This window comes from Maylandia zebra, linkage group LG18 (assembly GCF_041146795.1).
Source record: "Maylandia zebra isolate NMK-2024a linkage group LG18, Mzebra_GT3a, whole genome shotgun sequence".
Taxonomy (NCBI): Eukaryota; Metazoa; Chordata; class Actinopteri; order Cichliformes; family Cichlidae; genus Maylandia; species Maylandia zebra.
In genome coordinates, this window is record NC_135184.1 from 28,616,102 (window position 1) to 28,638,681 (window position 22,580).

The following is a 22,580-nucleotide window of genomic DNA, read 5'->3' on the forward strand; positions in this document are numbered from 1 at the left end:
TAACAGTCGTGCCTGTTGGCGCACGCCTCTTTTGGCAGTGTAGTTCTTACATAAATAGGGGGGGTGACTGAAAAGTAGTAGCAGCTGAGAAGCAGCAGTGACATGGGATGTTGACTCATGATGCCGTCAGCTGATTCAAATACCGATGAAGTTGTTAAAATTAGAATATAAGAGCACAATATTTGCCAATCACCAGGATTAATGGGTTGGCGGTATAACTTCCATCAGAAGCAGCGGGATGTGAGACAAAGAGCTGCTGTTTTTTTGTTTTTTTGAGGAGCCTCATCATCAGGGGTGGAATAACATGAAAGAATAGAACTAGAGAAATGGCTGACCTCCTGTTGTCTCACCCCTTCCGCCCGTGTTGCTGTGATTACGCCAATCACTGTCATTAGCATTCCCCGCGATTAATGTGATTTCTCATGCTTTGTTGCATGCATGCTAATGACGAGCGCCCCAGCTCGCTTCTCATTTCAGCAGCGCAAACTCTCCACAGCTCTCCCTCGAAACACTCATCTGGCACCGAATTAACTCCTCGAGCTGCACTGTATTAATACATGCAGTGCAGCCGGCAAATCCACTGCTGATTAAGACAACAACCTGACCCAGCATTCATCTACACTGGAATCAGCGCTTATCAATTTTAGCTCAGTGTGATTCTCATCTTTCATCCGTCTTTCTCTCTTCCCTTAACCCCCCACCCCCGATTTCAAACAGCAGAAAAGAGGAGGAGGAGCTGGGATTACCATACGTCAATCTCTCCCCTCATCCCTCCACCTTTTTAACTTTGTTGCTTCTCATCTCATCACGTGGGCGCTCTCCTTATCTGTTTATCCCACTCTCGCTAATCTTCATTTTTTTTCCTTTTTTACCCGCTTCTATCCCGTGCTCTCCGCATTAATGCCTTTTGTTGCCTTTATCTGACTCTTAATGTCTCCCACTCTCGTGTACCTTGGTTTTGCTCAAGGTTTCTCTTCAGTTCTACATAAAGCAAGTTCTTTATGCAGTAGACTGAGTGCATAGAAACTAAGAGATGCATTTTGGCTAGTAGTTTATGGCGGCATCAAGTATTAAGGTCTCTGGGGACAATTTTATTACACAAACAGGATTTGGAATGTTTATCTGAGTAGAGGGACATGTGCTATTATTGTGAGGAGATTATTGCACTATATATGTATTCAAGAAACCAAGCAGCCTGTTCTGCTATAGCTGCAACCTCTTATGCCCATGCTATATTTTTAGCACCATCCCTATGTTTTTGTTATTATTATTTTTAAATAAAATATCAAATTTCACATAGATTGTAGTGAAATTGTGCACAGATGCTTACAGCCCCCTAACTGACTAGTAATGAGTTGAACTTTGTGGAGAGGAATGGTGTCCCATTCTTCTCTGATCTGATCTGATCACGTCTTCTTTGTCATCTTTTATTATTTCATGACTTCTTTCTTTCTTCCACTGCAGAGCCATGCTGCTGTTATAGATGCAGCATTTGGTTTAGCTTTGTCTTCTTGAACTATGCTAGGCCTTCTATGAAATGAGTCACCTGGATGGGAGCATGTAGCTCTAACACTTGTCATCACTGATGTTGCATTTCTAGATGTGCACACTGCCAATTTCACAGGGATAAATAATTCGAATACTAATAGTAGTAATAAAGAGGAGACTGAAAAGAATATAAAATTTCTGCTCGACCGCAGAACAGTTTTGCACTTGAGCTTTAGCCCAAAGCAGATAGTAGTGTTTCACATACGATTCCTTGTTTCTGTGATAGAACTTTAGCCTGCATTTGTGATTGGACATAGATTTCTGAAAGTGAAGCCCTGCAGTGATTTCCAGGATCATGCCTGTTTGTGATCACAGGAATTCGGTATTGATTTTTGGCCTTGTTCCTTGTGCACACCTTCTCCAGATTCTCTGAATCTTTTAATGATATCATGCATTGCTAATGAAACATTGTTTAGTAATTGAGGAACACTGTTTAGAAATTGTTCTGGACTTCATAGATGGACTTTTTTGCAGATTGGTGAACTCTGGCTTTCTAACATGTTCTTTTTATGGCCTATCATGTTTCTGACCTGTTTGCAGGTAATCTAATTAGTTGCTAAATGTTCCCGCAGCTGTTTCTCTTTAGTACCACAAATGGTTCCAGCTTTTTGTTCCCCTAACTTATTTGAAATGTTTTTCTCCTATCAAATTCGAAATGAGCTAATATTATTCAGGACATAGTAAAACATCTCACTTTAAACATTTTGTGTGTGTTTTTGTGTTCTTTTGTGAATAAAATACAGGTTTATGAGATTTGCTTATCATTGCATTGTGTTTTTATTTGCATTGTACATCCAAACTCATTGGGAATAGAGATTATATTTGCATAGGTCCTCTCAGTCTTATAATAATCTTAAAGCTCAAAGTAGAGCAGTCAGTCTCACTGTAATATCTGCACATTCACAAGGAGAAGGGTTCTTAAGCAGTTTGAGACCAGCAACCCATAACATAATGTACCATCTGTACTCTTAGACGCCACTAGAATTAAAGTTTAATATTAGTAATCTAAAAGTTTTGAAAATTAAGATCTTATATCTATTAAGTGGACACAACATAAAATAAGATTTCTCTCATAGTAGGGAAAATTCCTCTGTTACGTTGTTAGTTAAAAATAAAGTTTAACAAACACATCAATACACACAGACACACACACGCACACAGGGATAACTGCTTCAACCAAGTAGACTAGAAAGTAGTGTAATTAGAGCAGCCATGTGTTCCTGTTGTCCGCAGCTGTCGGTGTGTGTCTGAGTAAAACGCCTTTTTTTAGAGTTTGTGTCAGAAGAGAAAAGGAGCGTTTCGTCCCTCGCTTTTTCTGTGCATGTGTACATATTTCTAAAGGTAGTTTTTCCACCGGGAGCTACTGTATTGTGTTTTGTTTTTCTCATTCGAAGGCTCACTTGACGCAGTACAACATTCATCATGATTACGCCCCCCCGATAATGAAACACAGTGGAATTAACATTCATTGTCCCTCCCCATCCGCTGGGAGCCTAAAATGTAAATGGGAAGGCTTTACTGTGTTTCAGTGGAATCAAAGTGTGATTCAAGGAGACCTCGTGCGACACTTCTTTGAAACAAAGTGAGTTAGTCAACTGTATATTTAGCTTTGTAGTTGTTAAGTGTAGCAGTGTAGTTAACAGTGAAATCTAGAAGACTGGAAAACTGCAGAGATCCAACATGAAGAGCATTTAGTGCGCAGGGATGTTATTTTCCCATCGTAGCGCTTGTGGCCAAGGCTTTTGCTAATTAAGTGGGGGAGATTTTCTTTTTTTTTTTCTCTGAGTCACAAATGACTTTTATTGGCACAACTTGGACAAAAAGGAACATATTTGGATTTTTAAAAGTGCACCTAATTATACTGCTGGTTGCTCATGCATTGCGTTTGTTGCTGTACTTCTCCTCAGCTCAGCCTGTGCTTTTAACTCAAATGCTACGCTGGGGTTTTGAAGTTGAAAATAACCATCAGGTGTGCATTGGACAAGACAAGTGCACCCCCCCACACACACCACACACACACACACACACACCACCACGAACATAATATATTTCCTATCATAACATGCTTTTGTGCTGCATTTGACCAAAAGAAGCTGAGATGAAAATAGCATTATTTTATTATTTTCTTTATGTATTTTCGAGGTGTTGAGTCAGAGGTTAGGGTTTCCACTTTAGCTTTTCAATTTATTAATTCCTCTCTGTGGTGCTTTGGCCAGCTAACAGTCTACACTTTTGATTCTGTTGATGGTTGTGATAAGTGCTTTCAGAACCCTGAAGGGCAGAGAGGGAGAATGAGTGTAATCCAGTACAACTAGCAAAAGTCATCAAATCGCAAACTCTGAAAAGGTAAAAATTTGAAAACTGCTTTTGAAAAACAAGGTGCAAAAATGCACATTTAGGTGTAATCCTTTCATGAGGCTGTGTTTCTTTTTTTAATGTGCTTACCGATTTCTTGAAGTGTTTGGATGTGTCAGACTGGAAGTGTTATGGTGAGTTTGTACCCACGGAGTGCGGCGAGCAGGTAAGGACACTGCTCAGGGTTAACGGGCTGGGTTGAATGCAAAAGTCCCAAGAGCCCTTTGAAGAGAGAGCGAGAAAAAAATATCTGAGTGTGAGAGGTGGAAATGGAAAGAGAAGGAGATGGAGGGAGAGCTGTGAGGGCGAAGCAGAAATGACCTCTGCAGTTCTGTTGATGACATGAAGCAGAATAAGAGGAGAGATGAGGGAAAAGAAGGGAGACAAACTGAGCAAGGAGGATTAAGAAAGCAGCTGGTGAGGATGATCCAGAGGAGAGTCTGGGAGGAGAGAAGGAGAGAGAGAAAGAAAGAGAGAAATAAGAGAGAAAGGAGGTGGAAGCTGAAGAAGAGGGAGGTGCAAGAGATTGATGAGGGAGAGTGAGAAACTAATTCTCACTTCACTCTGGGCTGGAAGATTAAGGAAGATTAGAGAGATAGAGTGAGGTAGGGAGAAAGATGGGGTGATAACTTCTACCACATGCCACAGAAAGATCTTTGAATGCCTAATACCCAGAGAGAGAGAGAGCGACAGAAAAAGAGTGTGTGAGACGGGGAGATTATGAAACATAATAAGAGGTAAAAAAACAACATACAAAGTGAATGAGCTGGGGAAGAGAGAAAGACAAAAAGCCAGAGTGACAAGAGAACCGATAGATAAAGACGGAAGCAAATCAGGCTCAGAGGGGTCCTAACAGTCGTGATCCCTGATATTATAAATGTCTTTATAGCCGAGTCCGTTTCTAGGAGTGTGTTCTAATTCATGTCATGGGAGTGTAGATGCAAAATCCAGGTCATCTATATACCTCTCCAGCATTCGCGTTCACTGAGTCTTCCCATTGGGATTCATTCTCCTGTACTGAGCCGGTCTGTGTGGCGGTATCTTTTACACTCTATTCTCTTTTACTTGCAAAAAGGGAAGCCTATTTTCCATTCCCTGCCACTGACATCTATTTATTCTCTCTCTTGACTGTTGGTGCAAAAATTTGAACAGCTATAGGCTGCCATGCATGTTTTCAGGAGGAAAGGGGTGATGGGGCGAATGCATAACACACGGGTAGACACAGGTGCGTGGATGTATATGTGCTTGCACACATGCACGCACGCGCATATATATAAATGTGTGTGTGTGTGTATATATCTTATGTTGTGGTTGACAAATGTGTGTGTCCTCATGCTGGAACACATGCCTGCTGCCACAGAAGTTTTCTGTAGGAAATGAAGAAGCAAGGAAAGAGAGGGGAAAAGAGAGGGAGAGTGCTGCAGTGGCAGACTCAATCCGTCATGCAGGATTACAGTGTAAGCTTCTCCACGGCCATAGATGCGGTTTTATGGAAGAAACACAAGGCTTTTCTAAATGCAGTAGGCCCTCCTATCCTTGCTTCATATTAGAAACAAAAGCAGAGGGTGGAGGAGGGCCATGAGGCTCCTTCCTCCCCTGCGATCTTTGCTGCCTGATGGCTGCTATCTCTGAGGACTGATTGAGCATCCTTGATGCACTGTGGGATTTCCAGGGAACAGCTTAGGAGTGACCTTGATTCTCACCTCTGTGCCCTCACGCACTGGAGGTGTGATTGTTACTGCACCTATCCTGAGGCAGAAGTGACCTTGGAATGTGACAAAAGGCTCATAGCTTTGTTCCTCTTTGAAGCTGGGATTGGTAGGAGGTGATCTTATGCATTTGAAAAAATATTTTTTCCTTGCATGTGTCTCGTGTGTGTTTGAGAGAGATCTGCCCCTCACATCTTAAACAGAATTTATAGTTGCTGTGCTGGAATGATGCCAGAACATCATTCCAAACATTACACAGCATGAATGCGCCCCGCAGGGAAAAAATCGCCCTGAAAATACAACTCTGCCAAACTTTGATCTCCTCCATCGCCCTGCTACACACCACTGAAACGGGCAAACGCAGCTTGGAAATCTTCCCTCAACATACACCCACAGCCTTGTTGTACTTCTTTGAACTAGCACAGAGAAAGGTCCCAATAAATACAGTGCTGCCACAAATATTGGAAAGTAAAAAGGGGTAAGTGTGCCCACATAGCAGAGGCTGACGACTGCCTTGCAGGAGAGCGAAACAACCGCCGCATCGCTGATGCTTCGCTGGATGCTGTGCAACATCTTGCTGCACAAAGCACTCTGCAGTTTTAATTTTCACATCCTTTATCCGATCCTCACCCAAGGTGGCCCCGCATTATAACCTGCCAGAGATACCGACTTAAACGTGTCGCAATCTGCTTTGTCTCCCTGAGCCGCTCGAAAGTAAACACAACAGCGAACTGACCCAAATGGAGAGCGACAAAAGCGAAATGAATCTGAGATTGGCTCGATGTCATTAGAATTACAAAAATATAGCAGGAAAAGACCTAGGGAGCATGAAAGTCATACACGGAGAGGAGGGGAGGGAGATATATGCTAATGAGGCTGGGACTTATTGACTTCAACGAGGGAGGATTAGAAGCTGTGACAGAACAAGCTTCCAGGCCTGTTCAACCAGCGGAGCCGAGGCGTGAATGCAGCAGGCTACGATAAGGGAGCAGGACACAACAACATCCTTGGGATAGATGGTTCTGACAAAATGCAGATACAAGTCGGTGCTGAATAGATATCAGAAAGATTAGTACCACGTTGTGTTGTTGATTTGGTCAAGCGGTCAATCCGGGACAGGTGCTTCCAGGGTCTTAAAGTTGGAACCAGGGATATCCGTAAAAATTATAGTTGGATGTGGCAGTCACAGGCAGCAGTGTCATTACATCTCGGCTATTTGGGACTCACATTTCAGTCACAGTAAATGCATCAAAACACATCTGAGATATCTCAAGTTTTCCCCAGTTCCCGTACTGGAGGTCACTGCTGCTGTCAGTTACTTCTCGAGGGGTGTAGTCTGTATGTTTGCCTCCACAATAACGTATTTTGACAAGTAACTGATGAATAAGCATGAAAATTGGAATAGACATACATTGCCTCCTGAGAATGAACCATTGACTTTCATGGCGTGCATTGACTTTTGGAGCAGAACACCTGTCCTAGTGATTTCCCCACTGAGTTTCATCTGATGGTTTATCCTTTGGGAACACTCGAGCTTTCAGTGTATTCTTGGATTTCTGGGCCCAAACTTCTGGTTCTTTAAACTGATCGATTTACCATAAGTCAATTTTTTATAAATAATTTAATAAATGTGATTTCTTTTCCAGGTCACTGATAGATGATGATTTCATGATCACATTTTGTGCAGTGTTTGTGGCTCTTTCCAAATTGGCTCCACATTACTAGCTGCCAGAGATAGTGGCAACCACAGCCTGCTCAAATGCGACTGATGTAACTATAACATAATAACAAAGGCTGCAGCAATATCGACATATTTTTATGATATGGTAGAATTTACTATATTACCAGCTGCAGGTTGACATATTTACCCTCTATTGAATGAACTGCTTTCAAATTTGGCATTGACATTTATGTTCTGCACATAGAATTTAGTGGAAATTCTAATCTGTCCATGACTAAACCTGCAGAAATAATTATTCCTATTAGTGTCAGCTATACTTAGTGTTAAGTGCTAAGTAACAAATATGTGCTACATGAAGGGGACGTTTTTGTCAGTTTGCAAACAAAAAAAAATATCATTTACAACCCACCCAAAATTCCAGTGTTAAAAAGTGTGGGTGCTTTCAGACACTGGTTGACAAGCTAATAAGCACTAAAGCGTTGTGATGCCTTAAGCACGGAATTACTGTGGCTCTAGACTTTTTACATATTTGCAGCTGCAAACAGATATTCATTTGTAGTCAGTCAAAGTATAAATTTCAGAACTATACCACCTTCCCCCCAAAAACCCCACAGCATGTAGGCATTAACACGAAATCTAAAGCAAACATGTTCTGTGATTGAGAATCATCCCAGAGGGGCCATTACAAACTGAACAAACACTCTTTCATCATCAAAATATTACACACCTGTTTCTCCAGCAAGCCCCACCAGAGAATATTAGTGGAAGCCAAAACCCTGAACACCTGTGGAGAACACACTCAAAGAAAAAATTTTCAGTGCGCAGCAGAAGCTTATTGATTGCATCAGAGGACATTAAAAGTAAGGCTGCTCGATCTTTCCTCTTTTCACTCTCTCCCCGCCTGGGTGGGAGATAAACATGAAAACGATCTTTAACTGTAAGCTGAAAAGAGATTTGTGCCGATTAAGGTGGAAGATGGAGTGTCATTATTCACTCGCCTCATTGGTCGGTAGCCTTGGTGCTCTTCTAAAATGTGCCATCACCTTTCCAATGCATCACATATAATCACAGACAACCTTGCACGTGTTGTGCTTATTAATCTCTGAAACGACCCTCTCCCACCTTACCGTGTCCTCTACGCTGCCTTGTCCAACCTCTAAGCCTTCTGAAAGGAACACCCTTGAAAGGCGAACGGCAGACGGAATGAGAAAAAGATGTTGTGAATTAAACCTGGCCGTAAACGTCTTCAAGCACTTTGCAGTGAAGCAGCTACGTTTCTAATGATGACTACCTTTATTGACCTAAGCTATCATGCTCTGCAGCTCACAAAGATGACAGGTGGGAATAAACAGAGTCAATGCAAATCAGCTCTTTCAGTGGGTAATTTTCATCCACCTTTTTCTCTAAAAGCCTGCAAACGTGTCGCTTTTTTCAAAATTCTCACACGCACACACACACACCCACACACACATCTTAATGCACATACTGTTTGCACATGCACGCAACTTTGGGGAGATAAAGTCCATCTGCAATTCCCGAGGACTTCTGCTGAAATGTCAGTGCCAGTGTGTTGAAAGGATCAGATAGCTTTTTGATGTTGCGCATGCAGTCAGGCAGAAGAGGACGAGAGACAGGGCTGATAGGCATCAGGTGTAATTTTGGTAACTGCTTTGGCAGCTGATGACTCACCATTCAGAAGACGCAGACAGAGCACCAACCTAAAGAGAGATTGGCTGAAGTCAGATGAGCTGCCTGACACACACACACACACACACACACACACACACACACACACACACACACACACACACACACACACACACACACACACACACACACACAAACCCAAAACATCCCCTGACCTTTGTGCATGAAGATCATTGGAGCTGATCTGCACCTTCAACTACTCAGCAGCGAAACAGCGGAAAGGCCTAAAGGTAGATGTCAGATGCTGTTATAGTCCAGTGACACAATAATAATTTGTTGCAGCCATATGATGCGGACAGCAGTATCAGCCACCCTGACAAGAGCTGAATATGTTAGTTAAGGTTTTACTTTGGTGCTGATTCATAAACCAGAAAATAATTGTCACTAACTAACTTTAACTATATTACCAGCTAACTTTAGATGAATTATAAAACACCTAACATGCACACACACACAGAGGAAGCATTGGGAAGTATGCAGTAGTATGCACATGCAGAATCTAGACATGACAGTCACAAGTACGTCCGCATTAAGGCCATAGAGTGGTGGGGTCGGGTGGGGTGTGGGGGTATGGAATGGATGGGTGTCAACGTTTTTCAAAGAGCTGGGAGAGATGCGAATAAAATAAAGCATTTGGCACAGTGTTAATTTTGGCCTTTTTAGCAATAATGCACACAGTCTGCTTTTTATGCATAATTTATAGTTTTAAAAGGCCTGAACGGTGAGCAGAATTTAGCAGTAAATCAGAGTCCTTCAGTGGGTCAGTGCTGTCACTGTTGGTATATCCACAAGCTCTTAGCCAGCACTTTACCTTATGGCCAGACAAATCAGACTTAGAACTACTTGAACCATTGCCAAAGCAGTAAAATATAGGCCACAAATGTTGTCCCTGTCATGACCCTACTGGCACGTCTCCTGGCACTGTGATTCTCTGGACTGTCTCCTGTCAAGATTTATTTGATCTTTATTGCACCTCTCACAGTTTATATACTGTAGCTTAAGATAAAGCAGCAGCAGCAATAGCAGCAGCGGGCCTCACATTTTCTGTGCTCAGTAGAGCTCGATCTGTTTGTACCCGTGTAAATATTTACATCTCTAAATTGAAACTGGTTGCAGTATTTGTGTAGAGAATATTGAATATTCGCACAAAGATGCCGGCTGCCTTAACTGTTGTATAGCTAAATTAAATGCAGATGTAAAGGATGAAAATTGAATAATATATGTCTAAAGATGCTGCTCCATACAATCCTATTAAAGTTGCTAAAGCTTACCCTGGATTCCTCTCACTTCCTTGTTTTTGGTTCCACAGAGCATGAAAGATCATTTTGCAGCTGCTATTTTTGCAATGATTAATTATATATGAAATACTTGTGCGCATCACATGATGAAAGTTGCAGTTTGGAGTAAAATTGCTTTACAGTTCATGTGTGGGGGTTTAAAATCAAACTTATTCCAGCAAAACAGCAAAACTCCCACTTCTGAAACAACAGTGGTGTTTCCCTAACCCAACATCACTGTGATCTGATGGAGAAAAAAAGACTTCCAGGGCAGCTAGATAAAGTTTCCTGATGTGGGTATAACATTTACTTTGGCACTATTTTTCAACCCTTGTTGGCAAGCACAGCAGTAAGATGTTTTTTGTAATTGGTCACCAAGTTTGCACACATCTCAGGAGGGATTTTAGCCCACTTCTCTTTACTCTAAATCCTTTGACAACTCAAAGCTTCAGATCCCTCCACAGATTTTCTATAGGACTGAGGTCTGGAGACAGACTCCATGACTTTAATGTGCTTCTTCTTTGGCCATTCCTTTCTTGACTTGGCGGTATGTTTTGGGTCATTGTCATGCTGGAAGCTCCATCCACAATCCACATCAGTGTTCTGTCTGAAAGATGGAGGTTCAAAGATTTCCTGTACCCTGTGCCACAAAGAATAATGTTTCCACCTCTGTCCTTCTTTAGGTCATACTCAACTTTTCTCTTCCTTCAAACACAGCGGGCCACATCGCTGCCAAAGAAAACAATTTTAATTTCATCTGTCCACAGCACTTTCTCCCGAGCCTTCTGTGGATCATTTACATGTTCAGTGGCGAACTTAAGACGAGCCGATACATGGATGTCCTTGACACGGGGGACCTTCTGGGCACCGCAAGATTTCAACCCCTTACAGCAGGGGCAGGGAACTCCAGGCCTCGAGGGCCGGTGTCCTGCAGGTTTTAGATGTGTTCTTGATCCAACACAGCTGATTCAAATGACCTCCTCAATATGTCTTGAAGTTCTCCAGAGGCCTGGTAATGAATGTTGACCCAGGGTGAGATCTAAAACCTGCAGGACACCGGCCCTTGAGGCCTGGAGTTCCCCACCCCTGCCTTACAGTGTAGTGTGTTACCAATGGTGTTCTTGGTGACTATGGTCTCAACTGTTTTCTCTGAAGAAACAAGTTCCTCGTGTGTATTTCTGACCTGATCCACATGGAGCACCAGGCAACAGGCAGCTATTTGGCCATTTTATACATCGGGAATCCTCGTGTAGTCCATTCCAGCCTCGTGCAGGTACAATCTTTTCCCGGATGTCCTTTGGCAGCTCTTTAGTCTTGCCATGGTGGTGTACAGATTAGTATGGACAAATCTGATTCTGTGGACGTGTGCTTTATACGCATAAGATGTTGAGATCAGGATTATCTGTAATTGATTGATTGACAGCCAATCTGTGAGAGCCAGAGTTCTGGCTGGGCTGTAGAGGAACAAATATTAATTTCACCACATGTAAATCAATTCATAACTTTTATGTAATATGTTTTTTTTTCTATGTTTTTGGTTGTTATTCAGTCTTTCTCCATTAAAAGAAAACAACCATAAAAAATTAGAGATGGTTCATTTCTTTGTAAGTGAGGAAACTTCAGCAGGAGATCAAATAATTATTTCCCCCACTCTATGTGGAGCGTGTGGAAAAATATTACTTGAGAAAAAGGGGCAGCTTTTAAGTTGCATTCTTACACAAAACACAATTACAAAACGGACTTCCAGCTGCGTTTTGCTAAATGACCAAATAGGATGCTGGGCTGGTGTAACTGGCTTTTTACTCTTGTGTCATAATAGGGCAGGCATTCAGCAGCTTGGATTTAGGTGGTAGCTGACCTCAGTGCTCTTAATGTCAGCTCCTTCTCAGCACAAGACTGCAGTACAATACTTACCTGTAATGCAGCAGCAGTTTGGATCTTTAATTTTTTTCTTTTTGTTGTTTTTTTTTTGGAGGTGGGGTGGGGGTGGAGTTTCTCTACCTCCTGTGAAAACAAATCTCTTTTTGTGTTCTCCACCTCCTGAGGTGGTACACTGTGCAAATACAGTATTTGGTTTGCACACCGCTCCTGGATTACAGGTTAGAATTGTGCTTTTCGTATTTGCCTTCTCAGGGAACAAGTGTGTGCAAGCGAGAACGGCGACATACAAAGTGCCAAGGTGACAAGTGGACCCAGTTACTAAGCACGAATCACAGATGGATTTATGAGAAGCTGCTTCCAGACGTTTCTGTGCATTATTGTAAAGATAATTCAACACGAGCGAACGCTCACGTCTCGTGTTTGCTGTTTTCGCTGCATGTTCTGTATTTTAAATAGCCGCATTCTTGCTTTATGTTCTACAAGCTCTGACTCTTGCCTTTCATTGTAACCCCATTGATCTAGCTGAAAGCCTAGCAAATCCAAAAACCCCTGCTGCCGCTCTCTTATACTGAGTATTTTTAGTCTTAATCTCACCAACAGGCAAACAGCCACCCCTAAGTGGACTGAATTTCACAGCTCTTGAAGCCATGCAAAACTGTAAATTCATAGCATTGCTTTTTATTGCAAAAAAAGGAACAAAAAGAAAACAAAAAAATAGGGTTGTCACATTGTTTGCCTTGCACTTGTTTCCCTCTTTGCACTCCATAAAATAGCCTCTGGAGCGTTTTTGTGTCCGTAGGCTCGTGCTGTACACCCCCCATGAGAGGTTAGCACCTGCTGTCAGTATATCAGTAAGGGTGCGATAGAGACAAGGCTGGGGACACAAGCGAAAAAGATATTCATACATTAACAGATGAAAGCTTCTGTTGCTTTTCACCTCCTCACACTCTGACAGGTCTGCTTTTATCTGCCAAAGCTCAAGGCGAGGACAGAGCTGCTTTATGGCGCTTTGCACTTCAAAACTACCTGGTTGGTCTTCCAAGGAGGGCCCCGCTTCCCTGCAGCAGCCACCCATCAGCATCTCGCATCCTCTTCTCACGCAGATGCTTACACGCGCTCCACCATTCCACCAAACATTCCTATTTTTCCTTCATTTTTGCCCTCCTCCCCCTAGAGTTAGCCTTTGTTACTCTATGCATAATTCTTTTGGGGATGGGTGCGTTTTCTCTTCCCTCCTGGTGAAAGAGCGCTCCCTTTCTTCTCTTTGACTTTATTGTGTCCAGACAGGGAGTCCCCAGAGCTTTCTTTATTTTTCACACTTGCCCAGATATATACTGTGTTTTCAGGGAGAATTCAGTGTGGATGAATAAGGCTTTGTGAGGTTTGTGCGTGCATGTAAATGAGTAAGTTTTTTAAAAAGAATGTTTAGTCAATAGGGCTTGGCATGTCTGGGTTTGCTCATGGTTGTGGAGAAGGCTTGGATGGCCGTGTTGCTCCTGTGGTGGTGTTCTACCTCTCCAGGGGCTACTGGGAGAAAAAGAGGATAGACAGAAAGCAAGAGGGGGAATTGTAATTAAAATTTTCAGTCTTGTTAAGTTGGTGACAGCTTGCAATCGATGGCAAGAATCTGCCTCCAATACTAACGAACTAAAAGATCATTGGAGTTTTAGGTGGGCTGGGACCAGTAGAGGGAAAATAATTAAGATATTTATGGCCTCAATTAATCAGTTCACTGAGAAACTTGCTGCAGGAATACAGTACAGTTGGAAACTCTGAGAATGTACCTCAACTATATATTTTCTAAAACTCTAATTAGGAAGCCAGAGCTCCCTGAAGCAGCGAGCAGTATGACCTTATCATCCTTATTTACTCCTGAAATCCTAGTAGAGGCTATGGTTGAGATCCCCGTCCTGATCCATGCTGGTTTCACAAGGATGAAAACAGCAGTTTCGCCATATTACATTATAAAACTCTAATGAGGAAATATGAGCTCCCTTGTGATTCAAACTGCAGCACCCAATTATCCTTACTTACAGCTGCACAGGCTGATACACCCAGGTTAATGGCATAACAGAAGCTCTCCCCAAGGTGCTCAGCACAATGTGAAAGGCTGTGACATAGATCAATACATTATATCAGTGCGTCGACTCGGTTCTGGGGAATTCTCTCCTTCTGAAAATGCTGTAAAAAGATAAAAGAATGAAAGAATGAAAGTGGTGCTTCAAAGGAAAACGTCACATTGACAGAACCTCCCACGCGAAAATGTTTTAAATCTGTGCTCAGCTGGCGAGCGCCATGTTGATATTCTGCCCCTCATCCCGCCACCTGCCCCGGGCTTGTTAACAAGGTGCCCGTGGCAATGATTGCCTGGCCATCAAACTCCCAGCTGATAAGTTCCTCCGGGAGAAGCGGAGCTCTGTCATTGAATTCACCCCTGATCACCTCCTCATGCTGTACATTTGAGATAACGCTCGGCCATACCCGGCCTCGCATCCTTGGTAACGAGCGCTTTATATATGAATTATTCTGTAAAAATCCCCCCAGCATTTTGCAGCTACTTTGTGTAAGTGCGGGATGTATATTATTCGCTGCATTTGATAATTTGTTGACAGGATTTATATGCACAATTACGGTGTTGTAGCCTGTCATCAACATGGTATCCGGCGAGACACCTGTCACTTCCAATGTTGCAAGGCCCAAGAATGAGATTGGCTGAATGATTGAAGCCTGAGTGCAGTGAGGGTGAGGGACACAGTGACAGCACTGTGATTGACACAAATGAGAGAGAGGAGGAGATGATGGAAGGGAGCGAGGAGAGGACGGGATACTAAAACAATAGCAGGTTAAGAGAGTGGATAGAGGGAGATTTACAGATAGGCCGTAGAAGAGACAGGTGGCGAGTGGGAGAGGTGGGAAAAAAGCAGAGGACTGGGTGGGTGGGTGGGGGATGGGGGGGAGGGTGCTCTCTACAGTTCATCAAAAAGGTTTACTTAGAGAAAGAGAGTGCTGGGAGACAGGAAGCTGAGAGGAAGATGAGAGAGGAAAAGGGTGAAAACTATTCCAGGAGGAACATCCCAACTTCAGTCATGCCCCAGTGAATGTGCTGACAGGGTCTGTCTGTGCCACAGCGGAGCAAGTGTCATACACGCAGACACACCACAACACACTGCACAGGGCAAGAGGAAACTGCCACTGCTTAATCCACAACACACAGCATACACAGCATGTGTAAGCTTTAAATGCAGTTTTGTAGCATTTGCTGGATTAGCCCACAGGACAACATCACTGCAAAGGACACGCTTTCCACAGTCTGTTCCGTGTTTACTGAGATTACTATTCATGATTTAAAATTGTTGTAGTTTGTCTTCCATGATCCCGAAGAAAGAAAATGACCTCGAGAATGATGTTAAGAACTTGGGATCAAGTGTTTGAAAGATGTGAGAATTTTACCAAGAAGCCGTGAAATGTGGCCGTGATGTCCACGTGGGGTGTCCCCATAGACTCACATGTTCAAACGTCCATTCTTTAATGCAGTCTTGGTCTTTGTAGCCCTGTCTTTAATGTCCGAGTTGGACCAATTCGCTCTGTTTATGCCTCTTTGTCTGTTATTGTTAATGTATAATTAATCCAGTTATAAAGTGATAGAAGTTTTAGCTCCAATTATTGGTTAGAGAAAGTCGAATATTTAGAAGTGTTTTAATAATTTGTTTGTGTTTGTGTGAATCAAATATGGATTTATGGATCCAGCTTGCTAATCTTCCTAACATTGGCTAATAACTAATACCTCCCCCCCCCCCCCCCCCCCCCCCCCCCCACACACACACACACACACACACACACACAAAACAAAAAGACAATCAAACAATAATAATGCTAAAGTGACACAACTGCGCCGATCTTTTATCTACAGTCTATGGGATTTATTAATCAAAGATGCCTATTGAATTGACACGACTGAATTGCTGTGTCAGAGCGGCATACCAGCAACTAAAATGTTACATCGCTCCCCGCTGCTTTGGTTTTGACCGTTATTCTATCTCACGCGATTTCTCCAACATCTTGAAAGTGTTTTAGCGAATCACTGGCATTTGGAGTTGAATTACACCGTACACATGCTCGTCTGCCTTTGCACGCGTAGTAGCAATAAAAAGGTTTTTATGTTAATGCAATCTGGGAAATAGTCACATTATTGACTTGTCAGATGTGTGGGCTGATGTTACTGAAACACTACTGAAGGGCTCCTGCTCTTATCTTTAAACAAGCACACTGATTGATATCTGACATTTTGATTTGGCGTAGGATTTCCATTTGAGGCTTGAGTGCTTGAGAGACATGCTGAGATTCAGATGTTTACCAACCTTTTAGATCGCTCGGGGCCCGACATGCAACAAAGTGCATCCACGTCTACGGCTTGCATCTGAATTGAAATGTTAACTGACTGATCAAAAGACAGTATCAATCGGGGTAATTAATCACACTTTAATATAACATGAATCTAACTTCATGTCATAGCTGGTCTCCTTCCAGTGCAATCTGAAATCCTTGACAGTTGTTCCCATTAATAAATGCCCAGAGCAATATCTAATAAGAGTTACTCTATCACCTTTGCATATACAATACCGCGGTGATAGCTTTGTCCCTGTCTGTCTCGCGTAAAACATTTCAGTGATTATGAAGCTATAAATTGAATTGCGTTCTTGCCCTAAAAAAGGCCTTTGTGAAATTGTGATTGCTGCACTGTTAAAAGGTCTGTCCTGCCTGTCAGTGACTTCTTTTACCTGTCTGTGCCTCTCCACTTTTAATTAACACAGTGCAATGATTAAAGTTTTAACTTAATTATCTTTATCTTTTCTCTCAGGGTGTTCAACCCTCGGCGGGAAACTGAATGAGACACTTGACGAGAGGAGTGGAGGGAAAAAAAGCAGCGGAGAGAAACTTGGTGAGATAGAGGGAGATATCAGGCAGCTGGAAAAAAAAACAAAAAGGAGAGGAGTGACTGACACCTGCCCTCCAGCTCGGTGTGAAGGCCATATAATGGGAAAGTGAGAGGAAGGGCATGAGGAGAGGGAAAGGAGAGGAGAGAATGAAGACAACCGGAAAACAAGGCCTGCCTCAAAGCAAACCTGTCTCCAATTAGGACATCTCACCACAAGACAAGATGATTACGAGAAATTTTCTCTTCTTGGTGTCCTTGTGTCTGTGGGAGGGGCTTGCGAGAGGTGCCTCAGCCAGTAAAATTTTACGGAGGAGAGGAGTGGGCGGATCGCACGTGGTGAAGCTGGGGGAGAGCCGTTCTATGGACGCGAACGTAGATTCGAATGCAATGCCCGTGGTTACTCTTCGAAACCTGATTAGCCACGAGCAGGCGAGCGACGCCAGATCTTTTTCTTACTCCAAGATGTTGCAGAATCATCCTGCCCCATCTGTAGCTAATAAGGAGAGACAAACTTTCAAGCCCAAGCGCGAGGTTGACTCTGTGGCCCCGCGCACATTGGCCGCTAGCAAGGAGTTTACCCAGGATGGGAAGAAAGTCAAAAACAACACCAAGAATGCTGACTCTTCCAAAACAGGGAGGTCAGAGAAAACTTTCACAGTTCATCATAAGCCAGATATTCACTCTAATAAAACCAAGTTTAAATCTGGCTCCAGGTCCAAAGGCAGGCCTGATTTCAGCGTCCATACTACGGGCGTGCCAGGGAAAGGTTTCAGCATAGACTCGAGCCGAAAGCTGAACCTCACTGGCAGTTACGGGGTGCTGAAGCTGCTCTCAAAAGACAACCTGGTTAGGATTGTCAATTCCCAAATGCAGAGCGTTCCCAGCTTGAGCTTTCCGAGCAAGGGCAGTCGGAGCAGGAAGCGAGATTTGATTGACGTTAATCACGGACAGCTAGAGCCTCAGAAAGTGCCGAGACAAGATATAGCTGTCACTCAGTCTCATGTGGGATATGATAATCAGACTGCATTTCCTTATGCCAGCCCAGTCGCCACTACAGATCTTAATCGGGACCGGGGCCCTGACACTCGTATTAATCCGCTAAGTGAAGTCAAGCCAGCTTTAAGTAAAGGGCAGGACAACTTGGGAAAACAGGGTTCAGATAGCGGCGATAGCAAGAGCAAACACTTTGCTCGTTTCCTGTCAACACCTCGCAGCGAGGTCAGTTTGAGCCCTGAGAAGGAAGTAATGATCAGCCAAACAGAACGGCCATTCACATCGACAAAACATCTCCCGCTGTACGTTCCCTCTGAAACAAATGAGTCTCCTCCGTCTGTGCTGACAATGCAACCCCTGGGAGTGAGACCGGGGAACAGAGCAGCAGAGTCCCGTGGAGACCCATTAACAGAGTCAGCTCACACTGCTCAAACAGATCTCAGCACAGCTCAGTACTCCGCAGATGAAGACAACAAACTTGTCAACAGCAGTCATGTCCTGAGGCTCCACCCTGCTCACGAATGGAGCCGCGTCGGGGAAGACGCCAAGATGCACGGCGCGGATCCCAAAAACGCAAAGGGCCTCGTATTTGAAGAAGCAGAGTCAGAGGTGGAAGAGGAGGAGCGCGATCGCATGGAGGTGAAGGGGTCACGGTCTCGCAGCAGGAGGAGCTGGATCTGGAACCAGTTCTTTGTGATTGAAGAATACGCCGGGCCGGAACCTGTGCTCATTGGCCGGGTAAGGAAAAAACTTCATTCATCATTTACAAGGGCTGTGAACTGTTTTATGAATGTTTTATGGATATTTAAGACACTGTTACAAGTCTCTTACATGGCTTATTTAACCCAAGGTCCTCGTTTCAGTTACACATCTCGTACAAGAAATCATTAGCATACTTTAGCCCCATAGTCACGCTCCAAGTTTTTTTTTTTTTTTTTTCTTTTTGTGCATCGTTATACTCTCGCAATTGGAATTGATTTACTTTCCTCCAATATGGTACCTTCCAGGTAGCTGTAAAAACGCCAATGAATCTATGAAGTACCGAGGCGCGACAAAAGCCCCCGATCCGGTGAGCCCAGGGGGCTCGTCATGATCACAACCAATCTACAGCAGCCAATGGGAATTGACATATCCAGGCGAATTAATAGCTTTACTTTTTCCTTCCACCATTGATCCTCCCCGGAAGGCAGAGAGCAAGAGAGTAGTCCAAGTGTTCCCTCATTTCCCTGTAGGTCAGTCCTGTCAGCTATCCTCGCTCTTGGTCTCAGGCCTGCAAGATCCTCCTAATGCTATTTCATTCAGACTGATTTATACTTGCTTTGACAGGATTTATCACCGCATTCGCCCTCAGCACAGTCCTATTGCTCAGGTCTGCAATTTATTTAGATCACTGACTGACTGTGTCTTGCCCAGTACACACACACACACCTCCCCTCTCCCTTTTTTTAAAGAGTGAGCAGACGAGCGTGGAAGAGGTCACGTCGAGTGGACAGAAGGTGTCTCGGAGCCCTGCACTGTAATGGCTGCGCTCTCAGTCCTCAGCATGCGCCAACTGTCTCAGTACCCAGCTGCGGTAGATGAGCTAATTTATAAGCCTGTGTGGCCAGTTTGCTGAGCAAATGAATAGTAATGATCCCCGTGTGACTGCTGTAGGCTGTGAGAAGCCGGTGTGCGTGTTTGTGTGTGTGAGCGCTTCAAGTTCAGAGCTTCAGCTCAGTGGGAGGTGCGTTGAACTGAAAAGACCCACATCACATTGCATCTTTAGGTTTTAATATCCAGGTGCAGGCAGATGGGCAGGACCTCGCGGGCTTTGTGCGCAAGCCTCCCTGATGTTTAGCTAATATTTAATGTGGCTCCTTTTGCTTTGTGCTGTGACTGATGAAGGTCTGAGTGGAATGCTGGGAAGCACTGGAGAAGATGTAAGAGCCAATGGTCCAGCTTACAGATGGCACTGCGTGTAAAGCCATTAGTGCCAATCTGCTGTGTCAAGCAGGTATTTATGCCAGCACATTGTATGGCACTCAAGGAGGGAACAACGCCAGGCCACACACACACACACACACACACACACACACACACACACACACACACACACACGCCCATATGATAGTGCTGACACTTGGAGTACACCCAGAACACTATTGTGACTGTGTATCTGTGTGTACTGGGTTAGAGATGCGTATGATTAGTTCCCTACTGTATGAGACAAGTGGCGGCACACATGTATAATGCTCTTATAGATCTTAATACGCTTATGAATTTTTAATCTCCCGCTCTGGCCCAGTGTAGGCCAGCTCTATAGGTAGAGAGATCAATGCGCGCTTGTTGGGGGTTTTTTTGTGTTTTTTTTTACCCTATTGAGGGCCTGATTGTGTTTTAATGGAGAAGTGTGAAGAAATTGACTGTGCAGGCCAAAACAGCTCCACCTGCCAGACCTAGCCCAGTCCAAAATCAGGCTCAGTCAGCTGCAAATACTGTTGCCTCTGTTTCAAAACAACGCATCTCACCTAAAACCAACTATACTGTCCTTACGCAAATCGTGGTCATGTGAAGGTGTTTTTCTGCGGGCTTGTTTTAAAATACGCCTTGTGACATTGATTCATGCTGGATTTTTGTGTGATCTTGGACAGTTTGTTCCAAATAAATCTCTACTAAAGCTGGAAACTAGAGCCAAGAGTCTAATCTGTGATGTCAATAGGAGACAAAGGCCCTGCTGCTAAACTGATAATGAATTGGTGGTGTGGAGGGGGTGGAGGGGGCAACTCTGTGGACACAGCGCTGGGCGCAGTTTTGAAAGGACATTTATGAGCACTTCCTCTGATTTCAAACTTTCAGAAGCTCTGTCACAAAAAGTGCTAATCTGTTCATCAATCTAAAGAGAATATAAAATGAAGCAGTCTCTGAGCCTTCCACTATCCATCAGCTGTTGCTTGAAATATCTCTGCACTCTCAGAGATGCAAGTTTTTGTTTACTGTAGCATATTGCTTTTGGAGAGTTGTTCAGGTTCACTAGAGTTGCCTAAAAGGGCAAGAGGTTTTCAGCGGTCTGTCTGAGTCAGTTTTCTGCTCTCTACAAACACCCTTTCGCTCTTTATGTCTCTCTTACACCCATGCAGAGCCCTGCACACACACACACACGGGCATGCACAGGCACACAAAAACACGTGTGCACACTTGCAGACGCTGCCATGTTACTATATTTTCTCACAGTGGAGTGTCTCTGCCCCATGATAATTGTGAATTTAATTGATGCTGTCACATGGTCTGTAATGGGGTTTCAAGTGATTGCAGAGGCTGTGTGAAAGAAACACAGATTTTTCTTGAGGAGAAAAGGCGCCTCAGCAGAGCTGGGATTAAAAAAAAAAAAAACGCCCCTTTTCTGATTAGCTTTTCTTCTCCCCTTACTCTCTCGCTGCTGAAATGCAAACTCCCTAACACCTCATGCGGGGGGAAAACGTGACATATACAGCAGCTTCTTCCTCTCTGTTAGGAAATTCCTTCTTGCCCCGTCTTCACCCCGATAACAGCGTAAGCATATGTGAGACCTGGTGTGTTGGTGAACGTGCATATATAATTCACCAGCGCAACAGGAAGTGGACTTAGGCTATCGTCCTCATTAGCATATCATTTACATCATCATGAGCATACATAATTCATAGTTAGTGAAATATGCTGGTAATACGCAATTAACATTGCTGTCTGTACTATACATGGCGCTCACACTAGGGCATGGCAGGAATCTATAACATGTAGGCATCAGTGGGAAATAGTAATTAGATACTTTTAGCTCCTGACATGCTGAACAATACCAGTCATTTCTCATCATTATATTGAATCATTAACATTCACTACTAAAAATTGCTCTGCAAAGTGCATTTAAAAGATTCCCCCTGCCTCGGGGCATCTTAAGATATATAAATAAAACAGTTAGTTACCGACTGTCCTGCTAATGATAAGACCTGAGCCTCTGGGTGCAACATGCGCACACGAGATATTGGAGAAGTGCTTGTAGGAAATCCTCGGTGTGATGCAATGGTGAGAATGAGGTTGTCAGACGAAGTTAATTCTTAGTATGCATGCTTTTTCTCTAATTTTCACTCTTGCAAAGCTTGTTCCTCATTAGCTACAAGTACATTTATTCAGCTGCATGCAGTATTTCTCTTTTATGATAAAACTATACTGCTCAAAAAAATGAAAGGAACATTTTGAAAGCACTTTATTTCTCCATAGAACAATCATGTGTTAGAAACAAAAGAATTCAAGTGAAAAAATGAAACAATTTAGTCCATTTTACCAAAATTGCATTGCACCAACTCAAAATGGTTTGTGTGGCCTTGCCGAGACAACTGATGGTGACCTGGGAGATCTTGTCCCAGTTCTGGATCAGGGCATCACTGAGCTCCTAGACGGTCTGAGATGCAACCTGGTGGCGTTAGACGGACCGAACCAGGGGCCAGTCGAGGTATCAGTTCCTTCATCCTCCAGGATTTGCT

General features: G+C 43.5%; 1 protein-coding gene across 2 annotated transcripts in view; it reads left to right on the forward strand.

The window, feature by feature from the left end:
* Positions 1 to 22,580, forward strand: part of cdh24b (cadherin 24, type 2b) — a 167,380-nt gene that overhangs the window by 37,930 nt on the left and 106,870 nt on the right. For both annotated transcript variants that reach the window (XM_012923038.4, XM_014409584.3), the window contains exon 2: positions 17,017 to 18,825. In XM_012923038.4, the coding sequence (XP_012778492.4) occupies positions 17,317 to 18,825 (1,509 nt within the window). In that variant the 5' untranslated portion in view covers positions 17,017 to 17,316. The remainder of the gene's footprint in view (positions 1 to 17,016; positions 18,826 to 22,580) is intronic.